This window comes from Acinonyx jubatus, chromosome B4 (assembly GCF_027475565.1).
Source record: "Acinonyx jubatus isolate Ajub_Pintada_27869175 chromosome B4, VMU_Ajub_asm_v1.0, whole genome shotgun sequence".
NCBI classification, from domain to species: Eukaryota; Metazoa; Chordata; class Mammalia; order Carnivora; family Felidae; genus Acinonyx; species Acinonyx jubatus.
The window spans coordinates 72,344,495-72,358,716 of NC_069387.1; the positions used below are offsets into that span (position 1 = coordinate 72,344,495).

Below are 14,222 nucleotides of genomic sequence, written 5' to 3' on the forward strand. Positions count from 1 at the left end.
CTATATAGAGACTCATTCTAGGAGATATGTATGTGATGACATAAATAAAAATGATTCAGGGGATGCCTGGCTTCTCCAGTGGGAAGAGCGTGTGACTCTTGATCTCAGGATTGTGAGTTCAAGCCTTGTGAGGAGTGTAGAGATTACTTAAATAAAAACTTAAAACAAACTTCACGATTAGCTGTGTATTTTACCAAAATAAGATGGCAACTATGTTTTGACAGCTACAAATTTTAGTTATGTCAAGACTAACGATGGAAATGGAACATATACCAGTAGAAGACAATATTTAGACTTAAAAATTTTTTCTCATGTACAAATAATTTATAGCCTTCAACAGTAGAAAGAAAATCAAATCAGTCATTTGAAAAGTTCATTTATTATATACCAATATACACTTTCTGTAATAAAAAAAAGCCTCCCAGTACATTGAACCATCTTATAAATGAAATAAGAAAATAAAACTTTCATCTGTTTATAAATGGGGTTAAATTAACCAGTACAAGATACCATATGTAAGCCTGCCCTGCAGTCTATGTGAGCTCCAATCCTGAAAATTGCCATGAGAAAAAAATGGTGCTTTATTATTTGGCACTGTAGTATTGCTCTTGAATATCTGTATAATTACAGACGTTGATATTTTCAAGTTCGTAATTTCAAAGGTAAAGTATTCAGACTAATACAGATTGGATACTTCCCCAATTTTTGAATCAGTCTTCATCTTTATATTTAAATACATTCAGATTAAACCTTTAACACTCAGAGGTAACTTTTTCCATTTTCTTATTTTGACACACTCTCTAGGTGACCGTTAATAGAAACCTATCTTGAAGATGCTATTTGGCAAGTATTTTCCGATAATAGTGACTCCAAAGTTATGATAGTGTCTAGTAATGCTCAGTTTCCATAACAAAGTGCACCATTTGACAGTATTATGCCTCTAGAAAATAATATATAAAACAAATGTACGTTTTCTTAAGGCACAATACAAAAAACCCTATTGAAATATGATTTAATATTATACTTAGCCGATACTTGTATTTCATACTTGGCTTGACTAAAATATAAAAATCTACAATAAATGTTCTTCCTACCGATTTAGGGGGGGAGGAAGTGGCAAAGTCTAGAAATTCTGGGCAGCAAGTGCTAGTTTTTAAATCCATTTTATGTGAGCATGTTGTTGAAGGGAGCAAGAATACCAGTTTGCATCTCTGTGTGTTAGCACTTTTATGGAGAACCATTCAACATTGCATTAAATGGCAAATGAATGTCAGACTCCTGTGCAAGCTAAAATGAACTAAATCCTATTTTAGACATGCTTAGTTAGAAGAACAACTTTGGTACTGACAATTATTTGCAAACAAGGAACTTATTTTCTTGTAGATGATTGTTGTTTTTGTAAACATTGAAGAGCATTACTGAACTATATATAACTTAGGTTTCAAATTTAAAATATCCCCAATAGGCAGATACATACAAATGGATTTTTGAGTTTATCAACATAATTCCCTGCCCCCACCCTCAATAACATAAACGTTTTGACTGTGAAGAGAGAAAACTACACATGTAAAAAATAAAAATCAAATGTACCATACATCAAAATTCTGATGACTACAGAATAAGATTATATACATACACATATAGCAATCACAGTTTCCTGCACTGAATGTTTATCAAATAAAAATGTATCAAACAATACTGGGTAATGTAGCTCCACATGAATCGTGGTCTATCTAAAAATTGTGAATGACAATGGAAGACGAGAGGGAGAGCATTGTTCAGTGACAAAAAAGCGTGACAAGAGGACTAGGAATAATATTGAAGAACAAATGCTTCCAGAACAGGCAGTTGAGCAATAAGCATTATTTTTGTTGTTGCTCTATAATTTAAAGCCCCTCTCTCTGTTTAGAAGATGTTTTAACATTTATACATAAAAAAAATTGAACGAAGAAGGCACTCCAGTGTCCCAAACAGAAGAGGCGAAACATTCCTTTACTGTTGACAGTAAGGTGTACTGGTGTCTGATCTTTCATGTATGTACCTTTCAGGGACAGTTGATAAGACATGTAGGCATACCTCGGAGATATTGCAGGTTTGGTTCCGGACAATCACAGTAAAGCGAGTATTACAATAAAGCAAGTCAGATAGATTTTTTGGCTTCCCAGTGTATATAAAAGTTATGCTTATGCTATAGTGTACTAAGTGTGCAACAGTATTGTCTAAAAAAATGTACATACCTTAATTAAAAAATTGCTAAAAAGTGCTAACCGTATCTGAGCTTTCAGCAAGTCTTAATCACTGATCATAGATCACCATAACAAATATAATAATGAAAAAGTTTGAAATACTATGAGAATTACCAAAATGTGACAGAGGCACAAAGTGAGCAAATGCTGTTGGAAAAATGATGCTCCACGCAAGGTTGTCATGAACCAATTTGTAAACAAACAAACAAACAAACAAAGAAACAAACAAACAAAAAACCAACAGGGAAAAAAACCCGCAAAAAACCTCAGTGCTAAGCACAACAAAGCACAAGAAACGAGATATGCCTGTGTTTAATAAGATGTCTTTAACATTTACCAAAAATCTATTGAATGAAGAATTCATTAATTCAGTGTCACAAACAAATGGGCAAATATTCCTTCACTGTTGACAATAAGATGTTCTAGCTGGCTGTCTGATCATTCATGTACCTTAAAGGGACAGTTCCTAAGACATGGCTTTTGCCTCTGTTATTAAATAGACCTAGAGTATTTGGTGCTGGATTGGGGGAAGGCATTAAGCGGTGATAGCTTTGCCACCAGGGCATTTTTGTTGGATGTTCTGAGAATACAAATATTTGGTAATTTGAGGGGGAGGGGAAAAGGTATTATCTGATGACCATTCCATGCAGCTACCCTTATTCTGCTTGTGCAACAGCAAAAATGCATCCTCTCACACTGTTTTAGGAAAACCTGGGTAGAAATGTGCACCGCAGGTTTTAAACCTATAAACAGCCATTCTTGACAAAAATGATGCTTTTTTTTCTTCCACAGGTGCCTGGTGATGTTACTATAAACATCTTTGGAATCTTCCCGTTATTTCCTATGAATAACATTCCAATCAATAGAACTCAAATGTCTTTTGCAGCATAATTTGCAACCATTTCCAATAGAAAAGGTATTTTTCTTTGGGTTAGTGATGCTTAGAATTTGGAGGGTTGTAAATCCAGTCAATTATAATGAGTGCCATGCTTCCAATCATGAAGATGATTCCAACCACAAGGAAAATTAAAGCCTGTAAATCAGAGAGCTTGTTAGGGAACACAGAAACCATATTTAGCACAGTTTGTTCTTAGAAATTGTTTACCCAAGACAGCAATATGATTGGCTTATTGAATTGTATTATTCTTATGGCTCAGATGTCTATGCCTAGCAGTTCAGTGAATTTAGAAGCCAAGTTGAGGAAAGAGGGTGAATACAGTGGAGAGATTTAATCTAAGTCTTCAAAATAGATAAATGGTTGATTTGTTACATCAAAATGATGGAATACTCTGTAATCATTAAAAAAAAACAAGTGACAGAAAAAGATACAATGACATTGAGTGTGTTCACAATCTTTTAGGTGAAGGGCATATTTATAGTCTATAGGACAGGATTAAATTTTCAAAGTCAACAGATAAAAACAAAAGCCTAATCTATGTTACATATTCCTTTAAAAACGTGTGTGTGTGTGTGTGTGTGTGTGTGTGTGTAAAACACTAGAAGGGGCCTTATATATTATCATCACTGGGATCAACCACCTCATTCAATCTATGAGGAAGCAACAGGTGAAGTTTTTCACTAGAAAGGATCAGGGGACAATTTTACTCATTTTTACATCAAACTCAGAATGGGTCACAAACAGGATAAATAATTTGCCATGGTCACCCTTCTGTAAAAGTCCAAGCAAAATAGACTGGAGAGGCTAGGAATTCGGGGGCGGGGGTGGGGAGGAGATGTTGGGAGGAGCTTTGGATACCAAACTGTCCTGAAGTCCCTGAACAGTCCTGAGGAGTGAATGACTCTCAGGCAACATTCAGCATAACTTAGTAAGAGGCACTGTTTTTAAGCCTTAAATGGAAGATATACTTGAATATTATCAATGACTATTTGATAATTAGAAAAACAAGGGGAGCCTGGGTGGCTCAGTGGGTTGAGCATCTGACTTTGGCTCAGGTCATGATCTTGCAGTTTGTGGGTTTGACCCCTGTGTCGGGCTCTGTGCTGACAGCTCAGAGCCTGGAGCCTGCTTCAGATTGTGTGTCTCCCTCTCTCTCTGCCCCTCCCCTGCTGACGCTCTGTCTCTGTCTCTGTCTCTCTCAAAAATAAACATTAAAGAAATAATTAGAAAAACAATGAAAAACAATTCACTCTGGCATGTGTTTCGTTTTTTTTTTTTTTTTTTTTTTTTTTTTTTAAATATCATGCCAATGTTTACAGCAGCACTTTCAACGTTTATTTATTTTTGGGACAGAGAGAGACAGAGCATGAACGGGGGAGGGGCAGAAAGAGAGGGAGACACAGAATCGGAAACAGGCTCCAGGCTCCGAGCCATCAGCCCAGAGCCTGACGCGGGGCTCGAACTCCCGGACCGCGAGATCGTGACCTGGCTGAAGTCGGACGCTTAACCGACTGCGCCACCCAGGTGCCCCTGGCATGTGTTTCTATAACATCATTTTGGAAAAGAAATATGCTCTCGCTTAATAAAATTAAATTTTATATCTAAAGAGGTTAACTGGAAAACGATGGTTTTGTTCTGGATCTCAGTCCACTCCAAGGTACTATGGAGGGGGGAAACCAGGCAGCATCTTTTCTTTTGGCCTTCCTAACCTAAAAAATATGACTAAAATGTTTCAGTTATTTCATAACACTGTCAGGGAGCCTCATTCCTTCCCACATAATTTCCTGTGGATAGTGCTACAATCTTGGTGGTGGAAACTGGTATCCATATATGCCTGTGGGAAAACTCTTAGTGTTTGATGGGTAGAAAGGACTTAACACAAGATTCTTGATTTATGACGGGAAGAAATCCTGGAATCATCTCAGTACCAGAGATCTACCCTCCTTTCTCTCCACTAAAGTTCCAGCCCATCTCTGATTTTCAGTTCTTGGTCAATCTTTTTGAATTGTATATTTTCGGTTTACTCTCAGTTAAAGAGCAACTTATAACAGGGGAGATTGCAAGCCTTACTTACCCCAACCTTTTGTGGTGACCTAAGAGGTTCTTTCTTGACAAGTTTAAGGTAAAACACTGCTGGAAGTATGAAGATCAGCATAGTGGCAGAAGAAGCCCCTGAGGGGATAAACACAGGACAGGTCAATGTCTTACTCAGCAAGGCAGAGACTCAAGGTCATGCACTTTAAAAGTCTTAATGCTACCCTAATCTTAGCACTGAAAGTACTATAAACTTGTCTTGGTTGCTTATTCAAATGTTTATCAAGAAAATTAAAATATACCTAACATCATAGTTGTATCCTAAGTACGCATAACATATAGTAAACAAAAAAAGGCTGACTTAAAAATTTATATAGGAAACTGACAATAGAAACACATACTAAGGAAGCTGAACTCATCATGCATCCTTCTTATCCACTTCCAACTTTTCAAGTTGCTGACACCTAATCCAAAAAATGTTATATTGTATTTAAAATTTGAGTAATCCCTCAAATCAGCAGATGAAAACTATATTAATGGGCCACACAGTTAAGGAAATCTGCTTTACAAGACCAACCTTCTCCACCTCCAAAGATGGCCATCAATGCTCAGCTGATACTGACAGACTCGAGAAAGCATCCTATAGGTAGACTGTGTCTTCCTTACTTTTTGATGCAGAGTTAAGACCTAAATTCAAATCCTGCAATAGTCCAAGATACAGGTATTCCCCACTTTGCAAAGTTCATGTTATGCCACTTCACTTTTAGGAAGGACCTATGTTAGCACCTACCTTCCCTAACTGAAAGAACTCCAAAGAAGATTTCTGTCTTTATGGGGAAAAAAATTAAAAGGTGAAAGTTGCGCCCAGAATTTGTTTTGCAGTGAACATTATGGAGGCAGCGCCCCCTGAGCAGCGAGAGAGGTGTCTCCAGGTCTCTTCCCTGGGGACTACACTCCATCTCGGCATTAAGTTGCCATGGCTTTTGAACCGTTGTGAATATCTGTGTTTTAGGTTGATTTATTTTCTGCATTTGTTAGCAATATTGTGTCGTAAGTTATCAGAAGAGTCCAAGAGCGGTTATCTTTTGTGTCTGGGATGCTCAAAAATGCTTCCATATGAATGAATCGTAGTTTCTTCGTAGCTTTATGCCATCAAGGCTTACAAAAGATTTCATATAATGTTCTACTTTTGGATGGAGGGGAAGTGGGGAACTGTATATGACTTGACTTCTGTGGGGCTCCATTTCCGTCAGAAAAGGCAGCTGGACTAGATGACCTATAAGGTAGCTTTTACTGTTGACATTTTCTGATCCTGTGATTAACTTCCAGAGTCACCTGGGAGGGAGGGGAGGTGACCAGGTGGCTCGGCTGGGCTCACAAGAATCCCATGAGTCAAAGATGGAGCAGGGATCCTTGACTTCCCCTCCACCAGCTCCCTGTCTGCCACTTAAGGAGGTATCCACTTGAGCTGATTAAATAAAAGCCTTTCTCAAACTTACCTATGAATCCAAAGATATATTTTATAGTGGGTACAAGGATGACCAGAACATTATTAAGTGCAAGAAGTATGGCTGCAATCAAGAAATGTCTTATCCAACTGAAGGGTCTTTTGGGAAATAAGAGTGTGGTCACTGATGTACGAATCTGCAACAAGAAAGTTCAAAGGCAAGGTTACTAATTTGTTTTTGATTTTCGTCTACTATTTCAAATATTCTTGTCACTCTAAAGCACTTTGTGTTTTTCCTTTTTCTCCCAGAAAAGATCTTGATGCTGATTTGTTTTTCAAAATTTCATTAATGTGGTAAAATATTCATAATGTTAACTATCTTAACTATTTTTAAGTGTACAGTTCAGTTATTAAGTATGTTGATATTGGGGCACCTGAGCCCTGACTTCAGCTCAGGTCATGATCTCATCATAGCTTGTGAGTTTGAGCTCTGCATCAGGCTCTCTGCTGTCAGTGCAGAGCCCATTTTGGATCCTCTGTCTCCCTCTCTTTCTGCCCCTCCTCTGCTTGCACGCTCTCAAAACTAACCATTAAAGAAAAAAAGTATGTTGATATTGTTGTGCAGACTTGATGCTGATATTTCTTTGAGATAGTTATTTTCCTTGTGCTCACTTTCTCAGCTTTCAGAATTTTTTCTTAAAAGTTATTTCAAAGAAAATAACAGGTAAGACTTCAGGGACACAGTAAAACCCTTATTGATTTCTAAACGTGTGTTGTCAAACAGGATTAAGTATTAAGGGCAAGCACTGAATTGATTTGCACTCTTTGTGATTTTTCCAAATCTGGGTTTTTTTTAAAAATTTGGCATCGTATTTAGTATATAATGCTTATTTTGCCACATAATGTTTTTTAAAATGATACTCTTTGTATTTCTTTTTGCCCTTTTGCCCTCCGTTCCCAATTACAGATTATAAATGCACACAAAACGCAAAGAATAGGACCTGGTAATTTTAGCATTCCTCAGAGTTTCTCGTTTGGTGTCTTGCACACAGCAGGCACACAATACATGTTGAATTAAGTTGAACAGAATGAATCCCTTCCCACCCTTCGGGAGCCTTGACAGACTTCAGCCCTATTTCAGCAGCTACAATAAGTAGGTGAAGGGTCAAGAGAGGTTCCATTTGTAGCAGTCTTTCAAGTTACTGTGCTATAACTGGATAATAAAAAGATCCTTGTGGGTGGAGGGAATGCCCTGCATGTTTGAACAGCTTAACAAAGTAGAAAATACTCTCATCTTTAGAATCTTTTAGAGGACACTTTTGACTCAGTGGCATTATTCTATTGGCTTTTCAATAAGGGAACACTCCAGTTAAGCTCGGACTTCACATTTTTAGAAATGCTGGCATTGATTTTCCACTAAAATTTTACTTCTGAAGTCTCTTACTGGTGGAGAGATGGGAACTCATGTAAAAGCAAAAATGTAAAATACATTTTTGAAACACATGTATGAACGGCGAAAACTTTGAGCCGAATTGCTTGTAGTGTCTAATGTGACATTCCTTTCATACTGGTCCACCAAAATTAAAGCCATCTGTTTAGGTTTCAAAAGCAATTTCATTTCCAGAATGGCAAACCAGATAGTCTCTGGAAATGGTTTAAGAGTGACTTTGTAAAGGATTTTAAAAATTGGATTAGTGAAAATTATGAAATTCGCTCTGAAAAGTAGGCTGAAGAAAGCAAATGCCTTGATTACATTTTCCCCAGCTGTCCATTAATTCTACATTATGATCCACACTCCATGCTTATTGGATATTGTCCAAACCAGTCTTATTAGGCTTCAACATAAGCTTTCCATGGTACATCCTTATGGCTTAAAGATTTACTTGTCTGAAAGTGCGAAATTTACAGAATAAACAAGTAGAATACAGGTTATTTCCAGGCAGAGGACTTCTATATGTGAGTTTTTTTGTTTTTTGTTTTTTGTTTTTTTGTTTTTGTTTTTGTTTTCGGTCTTTTGTTAAAGGAATACTCTATTCCATAAGCTGAGTTAGAGGTAAACCTCTAAGTGCAGTTCCCCTGAATGTGAATGTGGTTTCCTAAGGTCTCATGGCTCCCAGAAAGACTAAGGTTTGGCTTGGTGATGTAAGAGTACAGAAGGTTTACAGGAATCCTCATTGGAATAAATGGTGAAAGCTTGCTCCTGACAGCAAATAAAGAAAAACAAAATCCCAAACAGAACTGAAAGCATGTAGAATTGCCAAAGCATTCCTAGAAAGGATCATAGGGCAAGCAGGGAGATAGTAGGGGGCTCGTGGTGGTGGAAAAGAATAGAAGAAAACTTGCCGGTCATTCTATGTTAAAATGCTGCCTTGAGAGGTGAGCCTGGATCAATAGGTCCTGAACAGTTCTATTTACCTATGTCAGGACTGAGGCAACTCTGGCGTGTTACCCACAAAGCACTGCCTGCTGTTCCACTTATCTAAGTGCCTTTTCTCCACTGACACAAACTGATAAGAACCTGGAAATGTGGGTCAGATGCTGTGGGTGGGGAAGTCCTTAGCAACAGCCATGCCCTCTGACCCAGAAGGATTCCAGAAAGGTCCTTTGCAGCTCTAGAGAAAACATCTGTTATTTCCAGAGAGAGTATTCAGAATAGGAGGTGCTATGTTCTAATCCGGGGACCCACTGGGAGGCAGAGTAAAAAGTGGGAACCTTAGGTCTGAACTCTTAAAAAAAAATCAATCTTATTGTTTAGAAGCGAATCAGTTTCATTTTGTAAGACTGCTTAGGGTAGGAGTGTTGGAAATATCTGTGGACCACTACTCTATTCCAGTTCACAGCAACATTTGCCATATTTCTATGCCTATATCTGCATATGATTCAAAACGGATCTGATGGCAACATATGTGGGGAAAAATGATTTCACCATCACAGAATAAAAGAAGTAGCTAGAAAATCTGAGATGTGATTTTTTTTTTTTTTTTTAAGGTATGGCAAATGGAATGTGAGTCTGTGTGTTCTTGATAAACTCCTTAGGATGATCTGGTTTTCTGTTTTTCATGTTAATGGGTGAACTTTACTGCATAAAGGGGAGTACAAGCTGAAAATGGAATTAATAGTCTTTGGGAAGGAGGTGTAGTCCCATAATAGACTACCCTCCCATAAAACCCCCACCCCCAACAATAGAAACAAATGTTGAGCTACTAGTAAAAAAATAATTCACTTCATTTATTCATCTGTTCAATAATCATTTCTGCACTCAATATGTCTTTTATTATGGAAAAAACTAGCCTAACTGCAGAAAATAAGATAATAAATAGAGTAATCAAAGGAAAATCCATCTAGTCAACCAATAACAGCAACACCCTTCCTTATTGTGTCTTCTTGGGCTCCTAAGAAAAAGAGCCTATTATCCTCTGTTGAAAGAAGTAGAATATACAATTATGCCTAAAATCGAGAGATTTTAATCCAGATTAGGTTTTGTTTGTTTTTGATTACTTGTATATGGGGATATCAAAGCCAAGTAAATAAACTTCTTTATTGGTCAAGAGTTTCTTAATTCAAAAAAACTACCGGGAGAACCCTGCTGTGCATGGCTCAGTGTTTGACATGTTGGAAATCATGGCTCTAAATCATAAGAAACAAACACATCACTAATAACTTCTCTCACTTTAGGGAGAAAGTGTCTGAAGGTAGTCTTGTGGGTTTGACTGGGACGAGGAGACTTTTTTGTCCTCCATGTTTACTTTTATGTTCTGCATCATACCCATGGACACTTAAGTCATTTAGCCCAGCTCCTGACCCGAACTAAAGTTCGTGGCAAATGTTGGCAGGGCAAACAGCTTATGCTATTGCTAGAAAAAGCAGTTTACACATCTCAAAAGGCAAGATTCATTTGGAGACCATTTTTCTGGGCGATTGTTGTCAAACTTCTCCTGCACCAGTCACTGTGCCCATTCCTAACCTTTAAGACTTTTAAACCAGGGGAGAAGGTGGACACCTATGCAGATTATCTCCATGTAATAATGTTGTAGGGTCAAAGACAGAATTATGTGCAACATGTTTCGTAAATGCTAACGTTGGGTACAAATACTTAAGGATAAGTTATTTTTTGAAATTTTGGTTCCCATGATCCATTTTGATTCTAAGGGGCATCTAATGGGAGACATTTCCAAACCACTACTGTTCCTGATGGTCAAATTTATATCTGTGCCCTGTCACAAGAGAAAGAACTTCTATGGGGAGATCTGGATTTTAAATGTTGAGGTAAAATGACCATCAGTGTGACTTCCACTTCCTTTATCTTGACCTCAGCCATCAGTGTCCTTCTGTGAGCGGTGCATTAATCAACTGTGACTAACTGCATGACCACAGGCAAGTCCATTAATCTCCTGAGACCATGACCTCAAAGTGCTATATTTAGGGCTTATGAATAAAGCAATACAGAGCCACATAACAAATTTCTTCTATAAAATGCTTTGACTCGATAATGATGCGAATACCTACTGTGTGCCAAAAATTAGCTCTTTACACACAAAAAGGGCTTTCAACTTTGGTTCCTCAGAGACACTGTTTGCTTAGAAATTTTACCTTATGGTACACTTTCTGTCAATAGCTGTCTTCTGCCTGGTACCCATGATGGAGCTGATTTTAGGCTAAAGCTGTATGCATGTCATTTGAAATACTTTCAGACATATGTGAGGCAAGATATTATTTAGGAGTAAAATGTTAGCCCTCCTAGTAATAAGGATCTGATTTCATGCACTCATGAAAAAGGAATGTGTTAAAAAATATTTCAGCACACAAGCTGCATTTAAAGTGACCACAGTGTCATTATATGAGTAGTCCTTATATGCTGGGCCCTGTATGGAACATTCTGTACAGGATGGTGCTGGTTACTAGGTCGCTTATTTTCTCCCCTTAATGAATGAGTAAATTGAGTATTTATGAAACGAGAAGAGTTGGCAGGAGAATGCAGACCTGTGTTTGTCCATAGGTGGTGGTTTTAACTCACGCAGCCCAAATCTCTTCAACCAGCCCTGCTCTGTGATCCCAGGACAAGTGATGCCAAAGGCAAATGCCAAGAAAGGGTGATCCCAGTATGAGTCTAGTCGAGGGCATGTATCAGTGTTAGGGATAGTAGAAAAGATATACAGTGGAAAATATAGCTATTTTTCAAGAGATTTAGTTCTAGTAAGTAATTTACTTAATAAAATTCCCCTTCTCATTGGTCTTCAAGGAATCAGATTAAATAAGGCAACATTTGAATGTGACTGCAACAAAACTGTAGGGGAAATTTAAATACCTTCAGAACTGGTGAAAATGCAACAAATTGAAAAGTAATGTAGTTTTTGCCTTTTAAGTTCCAGAAGTTCTATGAACTCCTACTCATTTCTACTAATCCACAAGATAGAAACCCAAGATCTTCTTCTTGAATTGAAGTTTAACAAAAAACTTTGACCTCAATAAAGTTGGAAAATAAATAGAAATTTTGTGATTATATTTTTCCTCCTATATTTTCAAAGTGTTTAACATTTGAGGCGCCTGGGTGCCTCAGTCAGTTAAGCATCCGACCTTTGATATTGGCTCAGGTCACAATGTCATGGTTCATGAGATCGAGCCCCGCATTGGGCTCTGTGCTGGTAGCATGGAATCTGCTTGGGATTCTCTCTCTCTCTCTCTCTCTCCTCTCTCTCTCTCCCCCCCAAATAAAGACTTTTTAAAAGGTGTTTAACATCAAAAAATATTTGTTGAATCTACGTATTAAATTGTCCATCTTAAATGGCTCCAAAATGCTGTGTGAAAATAACGTCTTCAGGCATTACAAATGCAAACTCACATAATTAAATCCATGTCAAATTGGAACATATCTAAGCTAGGAGATTAAGCAGGATTCTTCCATCAAAGCTTCAGGTACTTACTGGGAACAGGACAATGGGCACAGTTAGTGTCACTGCCACAAGGACTGCCAGGCGTACCATGAGGAGAGGGGTGTCAAATGTATATACTTTGCTATAAGCATGAAGTAATTCGTCTTCAACTTCTCCTACAAAGAAGAAGAGAATGGGTCCAGTTTGGTGTTTCCAAGTCAGTATTGATTACCAAAAGCAACATTTTACAAAGGGAACACAGTACAACGGAAAAAAACAGCCAGGTCTGGGAATCTAGACACCTGTTTTTATCCTATCTTTGAGCTTATTTATTAGTTGTGTTGATCTTTCTTCAAATGGACAAGGGGGCCAGTGAAGCTTATGAAGTTAAAGAAGCCAGAATAAAATTGTGAAGATGCCTTTCTGGCTCATTTGCTTCGTGATAAGTCTATCTCAGTTTGTACAGAAGCCTCACAAGAGACGGGAAGCTGAGGTGCTCTGGTTGAAGGGGATGAAAGGTCCAAGTCCCCACCAGCCTGTCCCTTACATCCTGCCCACTCCCCTCTCTATTCCCACCTGCTAAGTGAGCCTTGATGCAGCTTCTCTGAATCTAGTATGGAAACCTTATGACAAATGATTTTTAATATTTTTTCAAGTTCAATAATTATGACTCTATCATCATACCAATACAGATACTTCCGGGGATTTTTCAAGCTTATCTTATGAAATTCATTAGAATCAGTATAAGTAACATTCAAGGATGAATTAGCATGATCTTAACCGGGTCTCCCAATGAATACTGATCTAAGATTAAGATGCCATGCTCCTGGAAAGCTTATTCACTCAGAATTCCAGACACAAATGACGTGGAGATGCTTATAGAATCAGATGTAGTTGGATTTTTCTCCCTACGCCCCTCCAAATCAGCTAAAATGGGGTAAAAATACCTTCAGTGGTATTGATCTAACTTTTATTAATTCACAACCAACAAGCAGTTAATGCCCAATCTAAAGTGAATGCTTGGTTAATAGCCAACTATTAGTCAAATAGAAAAAAAACCCAAGTAAATGGTGCTCCCTCCCCAGTCTTTTCCTCCACAATTTGTCTAGTAATCAATTTAATTTAGTGAATCAGAAGAAAAAAACAACTAAAAAGATAAGTTTAAACAAAAGGTTTATTTATGTTGATTACACTGATTAGTGATAACAGGTCAATGTTTAAGTCCCTGAAATTTGTCTATTAGGCTATGCTTCAGTGGAGTGCAATAACAATCCTACTTTTGTGTCCATTAAGATGCCAAAGAGAAATTGTTTTAGGCATAATCCAATGTGTCCATAGTAACTTTTTTTGTTTTGGTAGTGCACTCCCAGATTGAGTGGAACTCTGTCATGTCGTCTTTTCTCAGGAAACTGTTCACTATAACAGAATAGAATGGGATAAGCCAGAAAATTTACCTAATGCTCCAAGCCCCCAGATCCCACTTGACTGGTAAACAAGAAGCAGGTTCCAACTCAAGGACTTTGCACTTTCCCTACCATTTGCTTAGTAGTTAGTTATTCCACCAAGAAAGCTTTGCAACATACGATTGGATTCACTGTGATTGCTTCTAGCATGAGATGGCCTAAGAAGTCAAAGTCAAGGAAATATAATCTATCCCGTAAGGAAAATAATGTAGATTTGAGGGCTGTTCATTCAAACATGTATGAATTCACAAATTGTTGTAACTT

The 14,222-nt window shown here is 37.7% G+C and overlaps 1 protein-coding gene across 2 annotated transcripts in view; it reads right to left on the bottom strand.

The window, feature by feature from the left end:
- Positions 1-359: 359 nt before the first annotated feature.
- The window catches only part of SLC38A4 (solute carrier family 38 member 4), a 69,910-nt gene continuing 56,047 nt past the window's right edge, over positions 360-14,222 (bottom strand). For both annotated transcript variants that reach the window (XM_027035964.2, XM_027035963.2), the window contains exons 13-16: positions 12,547-12,671; positions 6,678-6,822; positions 5,219-5,316; positions 360-3,279 (exon numbers count right to left, since the gene is read on the bottom strand). In XM_027035964.2, the coding sequence (XP_026891765.1) occupies positions 3,178-3,279; positions 5,219-5,316; positions 6,678-6,822; positions 12,547-12,671 (470 nt within the window). In that variant the 3' untranslated portion in view covers positions 360-3,177. The remainder of the gene's footprint in view (positions 3,280-5,218; positions 5,317-6,677; positions 6,823-12,546; positions 12,672-14,222) is intronic.